Source organism: Peromyscus maniculatus, chromosome 7 (genome assembly GCF_049852395.1).
Source record: "Peromyscus maniculatus bairdii isolate BWxNUB_F1_BW_parent chromosome 7, HU_Pman_BW_mat_3.1, whole genome shotgun sequence".
In the NCBI taxonomy this organism is placed as follows: Eukaryota; Metazoa; Chordata; class Mammalia; order Rodentia; family Cricetidae; genus Peromyscus; species Peromyscus maniculatus.
The window spans coordinates 6,320,103-6,331,843 of NC_134858.1; the positions used below are offsets into that span (position 1 = coordinate 6,320,103).

Below are 11,741 nucleotides of genomic sequence, written 5' to 3' on the forward strand. Positions count from 1 at the left end.
TGTCGAGAGGGGTGTGGAAAAGGAAGCAGAATCCAGATACCTACATCTATCCTAAGTCTAATTGAACTTAGACCCGAACGCTCACCAGTGACCAACACCACACGTGATGCAGGCCAGAATGTAGTACTCACAGAAAACTCTCGAGGGCTGTAAATAAAATCCACCGGTACTGTACGGTGTCCAAACAACCTGTCAATGGCCAAACTGCACACGTGTATTTTTTAAAAGTCAAATCAATGACGAGTCATTGTCGTATGAAATTACTTTTCTAAAATATTACTAAACTCGCTAGCTTCGTTTTTAACACTGAAAACCATGCTCTTGAGTCCACTCTTCCCCCGGAGTTTTTGTTTGTTTGTTGTTTTTGTTTGTTTGTTTTGAGACAAGCTGACCTGTCATTTCATTCTTAATTCAGGCTAGCCTCAAACTCCAAGCATTCCTCCTGCCTCAGCCTTGCCTGTGCCGGCACCACGGGCGGGCGTGTACCACCATGCCTGGCACTCTCTAGGACGTTTAAAAAGAAAAACAAAACAACAACAAAATGAAAAAACAAACAAAACAAAAACACAGCCAGGCACCGAAACCTTGGCAACAACAAACAAAAGTGAAAGTCTTCACATCTTTTCGGCTACAAGAGCTGGCTCTGGAGGGTAGTCTGGGGATCTTTCCCTTCCCGGTGTTGCCAGGGAAGTAAATAGGAACCACCAGTAACAGAATTGGTTGGCCACCAGCAGGGGAGCCCTTCAGCTTTTGTCCCCAATCCATTCAAACAAAAGAAGCTCGGTTTGGGCTTCTTAACCAGGGTCCCGCACCCCGCGGGGCCCTGCACACCCCCGGGCCCGCCACTCACTCCTCAGCGCCCCGATGAGCAGAGAGCCATCCTTCAGCAGCTCTTTGATGAACTTGTTGGTTCTCTCCAGCTCGATCTCGTGACACTGAAGTCTCTCCCTGAAATCCGGGCTGTCCAAGTACGAGTCGCTGAACTCCAGAGTGGGCAGCCCCATGGCCCAGGCGCGGCGGCCGCGGCAGCGGCGGGCGTGGGGGACACTGCGAACGCGGGGGAGCGCGGGGAAGCGCGGAGGACCGGGCCCCGCGCGCAAGGCTCAGTGCAGCTGCCCCGAGGCCGGGCGGAGGCTCAGGGCGCTGTCACCGGGGTGCATCGTCGCTCTCTCGCTAGCTCGCTCGCTCGCAGCGTGGGGGTAGCGAGGCTGCGGGCTGCGCCGCAGAGCACAGCCTCCTGGCAGCGCCACTCGCGGGCCGTGGGGACAGTGGCGCGCACTTAGCCGGCGGCGCCCCGCGGCGACTCGGGCCCGCAGGGAAACCCGCCCCCTGTGCCGAGTGCACGCGGCCCGGCCGACCCTCCTCCGCGCTCCCCGCCCCTCGCTGTCCCCGCCCGGTCCCCGCCCGGTCCCCGCCGTGCGCACTTCGCTCCCGGCGCCCGGCACTGCTCAGCAGCCTCGCCCCGAGCGCGACCTGTTCCCCTCGGGGCCCATTGTGACCGCCCGCCCCTGTGCGCCCCAAACCATCTCCAGCCCCCAGCGTCCCTCCCAGGCACACGGGAAGAGACGCCCACGTTAACTCTGGCTAAAGTCAGTATCCTCAAGCCTGCTGGAATAAACTACTTCCCAGACACGTTCAGGTTTCACTTCAGGATCCTGCCCATATGTCCAAGGTGAAAGGGTGTTCGGCCTGCTTCCCAGCCCCGCTGCCCTGACCAGCAGTGAGGTGTCCTGGGTGTCCCATCCCCACCCCCAGTCTGTAAGAAGGTGGGAAAGTTTTTTAATTTACATATTTTAAAACCCCAGTTTTAGTGTCTCAAATTGATACCTGGGTGGGCAGGCCTACAAACCCGGAGATTTTCAAAGTGTTGACCTGACCAAGCCTTTCAAAGGAATCGTTAATTCCTTCTCTGGTGGTAGTGGTGACCAATATCCTCACTCAAGAGGCTGAAAACAGAATTGCTGAGAGTTCAAGGTCAATATGGACTACACAACAAAACCCTGTCCCTGGGGTAAAAAGAATTCCTGCAAAGCGGAAGTTACCCTGCAGCAGAGGTTCACCTAGTAAGTGTGAGTTCTCTTGACATCCTGGCAGCACGAGAGGCCACTGTCCCATCCTGCGTCGTGGGTAGGATTTCTGAGAACTCTGTTACTTTTCTTAAGGATCTGCTTTTCATTTCTACATTTCCATTGCTTTGTGCATTTGAGCCATCTGTTTTAAAAAAAAATGTACAAATCATGGGAAAAAAATCCATCAAAGTGCTTTACATTTTTTTTTCCCAATTAAATTTCAGGAACTTTTAGCTTCAGTTTTTTTCAAGCATTCAATAACATTAAAAATAGCATGTATACTTTAAAACAGACAAAATCATGTAAACAATATGCTTGATGGCATGTTTTAAATTATTCTTTTAAAAGCTCACATCCATATATCCTTTTCTTCCTTTCTTTCTTTTTGTTTTGTTTTGTTTTGTTTTTTCAAGACTGAGTTTCTCTATGTACCAGACCTGGCTGTTCTGAAACTCACTCTCAAGACCAGACTGGCCTTGAACTCCCAGAGATTTGCCTGCCTCTGCCAACTGAGTGCTGGGATTAAAGGTGTGTACCACCACACCCGGCTCACATTTTCATTATTACTCTGCTCACATTTGAAAAAAAAAAAAAAAGTGTGATCATCATTACATTCACTTTATTTTATTTTTATTATATTTATTTATAGGGAGCGGGCATACACTTGTGACACTGTGGAAGTCCGAGGACACTTTGCTGCAGTTGGTCCTCTCATCCCATCATGTAGATACCAGGGATTGAACTGAGATTCCCAGGCCTGGCTGCAATCGCTTTTGTCTGCTGAGCCATCCTGCCAGCCCCAGTTATTTTAATTTCCGAGTGTGGAGCTTGTCTGTCAGTTGCACGTATGCCTCATTTGTAAGCACGCGGGAAGACAATGATGCTGTCTGTCAGGGGGCTGTCTTTCATGTACTGTGATTTCACATCTATTTGTCAGACAAACTGAAGGACAGAAACCCAGTAAGACCTAACATGTCCCCGTTCCAAGCCCCTAAACACCACGGACCTGTCTGAAACAGCATAAAACAGAACAACTGCTTCTTCCATCCCATAACTTAAGACCAGTTCTGTGAACTATGCATCATACGCTTTGATAAACAAATTTCAACGTTGGTGGCTGTTGCTCAGTTTTCTGCAAAAATCTTAGATGCAGCTGTAGTATAGATTCTAAGACCTGGGTTATCATTCCCTCATGTGGATAGCTAATTGTGTATTTTATGTTGACTGTCTACACCACTGCCACCCAGGTAAAGTGATTTATATGGGAAGATAAAGAAATGGTGCATCCTGCTTGACCCTGAGAGATTCTCAGGAAAGAAAATCCTGAGAAGGAGTGAGTGAGAGAAAACCCTGAAGCAGTTAGATATGCCAGAGCCTCATGAGGTGCCTCAGAATAATGTGTTTCCACTAGAGCCATTGGCCCACTGCTGTGGAACTGTGGCTTCTCTGCCTACCCCGCACCCAAGAGGATCTAAAGTACAGTGTGTTATGAATGACATTTTCTTGTAGTGCTTCCAGAGTTCTCGTGATTCAGTCTGTGATTCATGCTTTAATTATACCTGCTAGTCTAGCCTTCTCTCATGCCACATTAACCCAACTACCCGAGACACCAGAAATGGTTCGACTCGGAGATGAATTTACTGACAGTTTTGAACTATTGTTCACACACTATTGTTCTTTGACCATGATAACTAAACTTGATACTTTGCTAGAGGTAGGCTTCAAGATGAAAGCTCTCCGAATCTGCAAGTGTAAAGTCTTTTATGAAGTTTAATTTCATTGGAGGCTTTCCAGAGACTTCCACTTTCACAGAACGTGGCATTTGTTGGCTGCACAGATATTATTGACTGAACACACCCCCGGCACTGGCATGGGGCATGGATATTGGCACAGGAAATGTCTGTTTGTTTTCTTCATAAATTAGTGATGAGTGGACCTTTGTGTTTCTCTTCCACAGTGAATAGGTGGGGGGGGGGGGGAGTAGCAGATGCAATGTTGTACTCTCCCCCCAAACCTTGTTCTTTCCTGAGGAGAAGCCTCCAAAGTGTTCCTGTGAAGGTATATTTTGCAGTTATTGGGAGCAGGCCTTTCCTTAAGACTAATTTTTAGTGTTTATGTGTAAAAGTGAATATGTATGTGTCTGTGTATAAGCATGGAACATGTGGACAGGTGTCCTTGGAGGTCAGAAGAGGGTGTTGAATCTCCTGGAACAGGAATCATAGGCCACTATGATCTGGGAATCAAACTCAGGTCCTTTGCAAGAGCAGTGTATGCTCTTAACCATTGAGCCATCTGCTTGGCCCTTGAGAACAGAGGTACACCTCCAAGAATCAAATCTTCTAGGTTTACAGTGATGTTTGGGCAAAAATCAGCAAACTATGAGCAACCACAGACTCTGTAGCCTTTCTTTGAAGGAGAGTGCAGGAATATTGTCCCTGTTGACATCCCAGCTATGCATTGCCTTTTCTAAAAGGAATGCCCTCAGAGTAAAGTTTCACACAATCCCATTTCATCCTCACATCATGTCTGTGACTTCCAACTTGAGTATGCCCAAATGAAAAACAAAAACAAAACAAAACAAACAAAAAACATGTGCCAAGGTGGCAAATGCCTTTAATCCTAGCAATCTGGAGGCAGAGTCAGGCAATCTTTACCAGTTCAAGGACAGCCTGGTCTGCATAAAGAGTTTTGGGACAGTCAAGGCTACATAGAGAGACCCTGTCAATAATTAATAATAATAATAATAATAACTTTTCAAACACATGTGTTTTAGGGTTTTATTGCTGTGAAGACACACCATGACCATAGCAATTCTTAAAAAGGAAAACATTTAATTAGGGCTGAGAGATTTAGTCCATTATTGTCATGGCAGGAAGCATGGCAGCATGCAGACATGGTGCTGGAGAAGGAGCTGAGAGTTCTACATCTGCATCTGAAGAAAGCAGGAAGAGAATGCCACAATGGGTCTGGCTTGAGCTTCTGAGACCTCAAAACCCGCCCCTAGTTACACGCTTCCTCTAACAACACTACATATCCCAATAATGCCAGTCCCTATGAGCCTATGGGGCCATTTTCATTCAAACCACCACAGCATGATTCTTTTCTGAAAACTGCTTACTGTGTTTAGATATTTGTAATGTTTTCCGACTTTGCCACGCCTGCCACTAAGTACATCCCCGTTTGTGGGCAATGGACACCATCTTTCATTTCAGAACCTTTCACCCTCACCCACTCAGACTCCGGAAACTTGAGTCCTGTTGTCTGCTCCTCACAGCCCGGCAGTGACTGTTCCATTTTCCGCCTCTGTCTGTATGACTTTAATAACCTGGATTCCTCATATGAGAGGAAGCACATGAGACCGCTTTGTATCTGTTTTGTTTTACTTAGGTCAGTCATTGACACCAAAGACAAAGAGGACACATTTTGAAGTCATTTGAGTCAGCATTCAGTTTTTTAAAGGTATTTTATAACATGTATGTTTTTAATTAATGTTTATGTATCTACTTATGTATTTGCCACAGCATGTGTGGAGGTCAGAGGATGATTTGCAAGCCTTAGTTACATCTTTCTACCATGTGGGTCCCAGGGATGGAAATCAGGTCCTGAAGCTTTTCAGTAAACACCGGTACCCACTGGGTTATCTCACCAGCCCCACATTCAGTTTGGATCAATTAAGTTTCTAATAGACTCTTCTACCAGCAAGAAAAGAATACTGGGATTAGGCCCTAATGTGGCAAGTATTGTTAATCATGTTTACTTAAATCACTTAAATTACTTAAATGGAGGAGGTGACTTCTCAGGTAAGAGCACATGCTGCTCTTCCAAAGGACTGGAATTTGGTCCTCAGCACTTACATCAGGTGAGCTCATAACCCTGGGTAATTCCTGCTCCAGGGAATGAGATGCTCTCTTCTGGCTTCTGTGGGCACAAATGAACACACACACACACACACACACACACACACACACACACACACACACACATGCACGCACACACTGCACTTAAATAAAATAAATAGTACACACACACACTGCACTCTTGTATAATATTAAAGGACCAGCCTTAATATTATACTTCCCAGGGGCTCAGGAGAGAAAACTACCAATGGCAAAGACTGTTTTCGGGAAATAGAGTCTCAGCACACTGAACTCTTTAGTTCACTTGCTTTTATTTCTCTGGAATAAAATCCTGTCTACGCAGCTTCAGTTTTGTTCTCGTGCTTAGCTCCTTGCCTGATTTCTCTCTATATTTAGCTACTTCTCTCTCTAATTTCTATCTTAATTCTCTCGTCTTAATTCTGCCTCATCTAGGTCCTTCTCATCTCACTCTTACCCAGCTAGTACTTCCCCATATGGCTCTCCCTCATCTTCCATCTCATCCACACATTCTCTCTGGTCAAAATCCTCCTTCTCCCTCTCAGTTCTCCGTCCTCAAGTTCTCCACTCCTCTCTTCCTCTCTATCTCCTCATACCTCTAAGTTTTATCTACCTTCTCTGAAAATGAAACTGCCTTTTTATCCCTTTGACCTTTATCTGTCCAAGCTATCTGCCGTTTTTTTCTACAGGGTGGGGGAAAGTGTGCTTGGTTGCTAGGCAACCTGTGTACAGATAGATGCCTCTGGTGATAGTTAAAGGGAGATCTGGAACTAGAGGTAAGATTTGGGAAAGGAGAAAATTAAGCTTAATTGGCACATCCACCAGGCCTTCTCAAACTGGCAACCTGGATGCTTAAGTCTGTTCTTAGAGAGTACAGAGGTATCTCTTGTAAGGTACTTTCCTCTGTCTGGGGAAGAACCTGGTCGGATGCTGCTAATGATGATAATTACAGGGAGGCTTGAGTTAGGGTTCTGGCTGTGCATAGCTGTCAGCGCAGAAGGTTTCTAAATATTCCTTTGGTAGAGGGGAAATGGTGCTCAATAAAGGATAGAAAATCTACAATAGCATACAAGAAATTCATAGCAGGAAATGGCTAACAATCAAAAGCAAATATCACCAAGACTCCTTGAGCCTCAGCTTGACCTCTGGAAGGCCCTTGGCTTCTTCCAGGTCTTAACTTGTCATAATCTGCTGAAATCCTACTTTGTATATTTCTGCAGCTTGCACCACTGTACCAAATAAAAAACAAATCACTAAAAAATTTTGCAATCGTTGTTTTATCCCCACAATGTTCTGTCCCTACCATTCCTCATCAGATTGGTTGATGAATGGCATCACCATGTGACTTAATTACAGGATCTTTGGTGGATAGAAAATGTTCTCACAGTCTGTTTCTAATCTATACATCTCTCCTTCTTCACTGTCACAATCAACAATCAAATACTAAATACAGCCAGCATTGAGATAAAATGGCTTTGTGTGGGCATAATAAATAGTAGTGTGCCACAGGGTAATGTAGTCAGATGTTTTCCTGTATCCTGGCTGGCTGAAGCCAGGACAAATCTCTCCCACTTGCATCCCCCAAGTAAACACACAGAGGCTTATATTAATTATAACTGCTCGGCCATTAGCTCAGACTTATTACTGACTAGCTCTTACACTTAAATTAACCCATAATTCTTGTCTATGTTTAGCCACGTGGCTTGGTACCTTTTCTCAGTTCTGCTTTCACATCTTGCTTCCTCTTTGTCTGGCTGGTGACTCCTGACTCAGCCTTCCTCTTCCCAGAATTCTCCTTGTCTGCTTATCCTGCCTATACTATACTTCCTGTCTGGCTACTGGCCAATCAGCATTCTATTAAACCAGTGTACAAGGGCCTTATCCCACAGCAGTGTAAGCCAGATTATAGACCGCACTGTATAAGTCTCCAGGTTCCAAGAGCTCTAACAGACTAAAGAGTCATGGTTAGAAAACCAAAGAGATACAACTAACTGTATGAGAGCTGAAAAGAGAAAGCCTGGACATAGGAGGCATACACAAGGCTGGGGAAGAAACAAGCAGAGGCAAGAGAGGGGCAAGAAAAGTACTGAATGACATGAGAGATGAAGTGGGAACCCAAAATAACTTTGAAAGAAATCAGTGTGATAAATGGGGCTCTCTGGGGAGAAGAGCAACACTGCTTCTTGAGGGGTGGGGATGGGGTGAGGGAGCTGGGATGAGGCTGGAAATGTGGGGGAGGGGTGTGGGGTTGGGGTCCATGTCAGCAGCAAGCGTAGACCACAAAGTAAGCAAGCAGAAGTGACTGCAAATCATGGACTGTTTTCACAGTGACGATCCAACAGCTCAGGTAGCTGATCACCTAAGGTTGATACTCTGCTGGCCTGTTCTCAGAGAACTGGGTGAAGAATGAGCCCAAGTGAAATCTTCATCAACTTCTACTATTTTGAGAAGACAGAAGGGAGGTAGAATGGGAGAGGAAGAATGGGAGACAGAGGGAAAGAGGGACAGAGGGAGGGAGAGAAAGAGGCAAACTGTTGTGTGATATTTGGTCTGTGTTCTGACCACTAAAGCTTGCCTAGAGATCACAGGGCAGAGCTAGCCATTAGTTAACCATAGAGGCCAGGGGGTGGTGGCTCATACCTTCTTTGATCCCAGCACAATCAGGAGGTGGAGACAGAAATATAAGTTGGGTGGAGACAGGATCTCAGGCCCATTCAGAGGTTCTGGAGAGGTAAGAAGTCACTAGTGGCTGCTCCTTTGCTTCTCTGATCTTTCAGCATTTACCTCGATATCTGACTCAAGGTTTTCATTGATTAAGACTAGCTAGCCTTCAAGTGACTGATTAGCAAAGACTGAAGGCATCAATTATGATTTCCAAATAGTATTATTCTCTCATGCTAAGTCGTCTGCTCACCGACAAAAAGTCATACAGTAGCTCTTGTGTTGTCTGTCTCATCTTACTATGTCAATCATTAATGACAAAGGCAAAGAGGATAAGGCCATCAGATACACACACACACACACACACACACACACACACACACACACACACACACACAAGTATGGATTCATTTTTTATTTCTCTCTGTGTGTGAATGCCACATGTGTGAAGGTGCCTTTGGAGGCCAGAAGAGGGCATCAGATACCCTGGAACTGGAATCACTGATGGTTCTGAGCCCATAGACATGGATACTGGGAACTGAACACAGATCATCTGGAAGAGTATCAAGCATGCTTAACCACTGAGTCATCTTTCCAGCTCTGGTTCAAATATGTATTTTAAAGTTATTTGAAAGCTATGGTCTACATAGAGAGTTACAAGCTGGCCAGTGAGACCATGTCTCAAAAGAAAGTCATTTGAATTCTCGTTTTAAAAAGATACTTTAATTGCACTCAAAGAAGAGGTATGTCTTTGTACCTCTGTGTGTAGTGTATGATTCTTAGAGTTCACATGATACATCATTAGACCCAGGGCCTTGAAGAGCTAGGCAAGGACTATACCATTGACTATTCCCAGGCCTAGCTGCAACCCTGTGTTGAACAGGTTGTATAGGACATAAAGGTGACAGTCTTCACCATCCATCTTGTTTGAGACAGCATCCCTTGCTGTTCACAATTGTATCTTCCAGACTAAGCCTTCTCCCCAACTGTAAAAGAGCTATAAACTTTTTCATACTTTAATATCTGGGGTCTCATGTAGTCAAATTGGGCCTCAAGTTCTATATAGCTAAGGGTTAACCTTGAACACCTGAACTTCTTGCCTCTACCTCTTCAACGCTGGGGTCACAGACATGTCCCACTAGACTTGATTTATATGGTTCTAGAAATAGATCCCAAGGTCTTGTGCATCTTAAGCAAGGCCTCTACCAACTGAACTACATCCTCAACCCCATTTTCATAACTCTTGTTCTTTAAAGCAGTAGTTCTGAACTATGTGGGTCGCAACCCCACAGGGATCACATATCAGATATTTACATTATGATAACAGCAGCAAAATTACAGTTATGAAGTAGCAACAAAAATAACTCTATGGTTGGAGGTCACCACAGCATGAGGAACTGTATTAATGGGTCGCAACATTAGGAAGGTTGAGAATTATTGCCTTAAGGAGTTCTAAATAATGTTGTGGAGATAGGATGCCCTAAAATTCTCCAGAATGTTTGTCCCTCTTTGCTGTTGGGAAGATGTCTTAGAGCATGTTTGGAGAGAAGCGGGGTGGGGGGGGGGAGCTACCTTGTTTGGCACAAAGGACCTCACTTGTTGCTCGAGCTTGACTGGGCATGGAAAGAGAGGATGGCACTCACCATTTGCTTCCAGCCCCTAAGTATGGCAACCAGCCACGGACCCTGGTAAAGGCAGGGAGGGACATCTTGAGGAAAATATTAGGCCCCACTGTGGCTTAAAGAAGCTAATTCAAACAAATAGCTCCACATCTAGCAAAGAGAAGTCCCCAGTGGAGCGCTGCACATCCATGAATGATTTGATCCTAACAGGAGTAGACCCACAGTCCCTGCTGCTGGAGCAGGTCCAACTGGAAGAAAACAGATGGGAAAGAGCATCTGATAGGAGTCCCAGTGGCCACTTCCTTTATGGGGGGGGGGGGTGTCCCTCCTCAAGTGCACTGGTTTCCATTCTGTTAGTGTGGACAGACAATACAGTCAGAAGGCTTTTAAAAGTCAGCTGTAATAATGACAAAACAAAACATTTTTTTTTCAGTAAAGAGCAGAGGTACTATTTTTATACTTTATATATTTTAACATTTGTTAGTAATTTTTTCCTCTCTTCATCAGTTTATTAAACTTTAACCGAGAGAAAGATGTGGATTACAGAAAGGAAGTGTTAGTTTTGCTGGATAAATAAAAGCTGACAGGGTGTCGAGAGACTGACACCGCTCCTTCACTGTTTCTATGTCTGCAGCTCTCGCCCTCATCCAGGGTAAACTAGGTTTCAGTGCACCAGAGCCCGGCAGCTGCAGGAAGGACGTTCAGGTTTGTTTGCTTTTATTTTTTCTTTAGAGACAGAGTCTTGTGTGTCCCAGGGTGGACGTGATCTCACTATGTAGTAGAGAATAATAATGAACTTTTGATCCTCCTGCCTCTAACTCTTCATTGCTAAGCATACAGGCGTGCCCCACAATGCCTGGTTTTATGTGGTGTTGGAGATTAAATCCAGCACTTCATGTATGCTAGGCAAATACTGTTAAAAGTATAATGGAAAAAAGAAAAAAAAAAAAACTTCGTTTCATCCTAGACACTGGGTTCAACTTCAAACCGGAAGGAGTGATGTGCTTGAGTCGGTGTGCCAGATGTAAATGAGTGACAGATGGGTCCCTTTCCTGCCCTAGGAGACCCTTCTCTTGGGAGAGATATGAGCACAGTGGCTCCTGGTGGCAGGGTTAGAAACCAGTGTCTCAGGCACAGGTGTGTTGGAAACTTGTCTTACAGGTCCTGCTGTCTGAAGACTTAAGGTGACTCACCATCTGACTTTTCCTTTCATGTCAGGAATGGAGAAAGGAGGAGAACAGAAACAAGGATATAAATAGTGAAGGAGCTCAGCTGATAGGGAGGGGAAGAAGAGGGAGAAGAGAAGACAGAGGGAGAGAGGGAGGACGAGAGAGGAGAGGGAGAAGGGGGAGGAGGGGTTTCCAAGGATAACCTAGTATCCAGCTGCGTGGCTCCTGGATACTCACAGAAATTTAGGAAGAAGGAACTAGTCGGGCATGGTGGCTCACACCTTTGATCCCAGAACTTGGGAAGCAGAGGGAGGAGGAGCTCTGTGAGTCTGAGGTCAGCTTGGT

General features: G+C 45.4%; 1 protein-coding gene across 3 annotated transcripts in view; it reads right to left on the minus strand.

The window, feature by feature from the left end:
• Positions 1–1,371, minus strand: part of Arhgap42 (Rho GTPase activating protein 42) — a 219,443-nt gene extending 218,072 nt beyond the window's left edge. For 2 of the 3 annotated variants that reach the window (XM_042280384.2, XM_006983781.4), the window contains exon 1: positions 851–1,371. In XM_042280384.2, the coding sequence (XP_042136318.1) occupies positions 851–1,004 (154 nt within the window). In that variant the 5' untranslated portion in view covers positions 1,005–1,371. The remainder of the gene's footprint in view (positions 1–850) is intronic. The other variant, XM_042280385.2, reaches the window with a different exon arrangement.
• Positions 1,372–11,741: the final 10,370 nt, after the last annotated feature.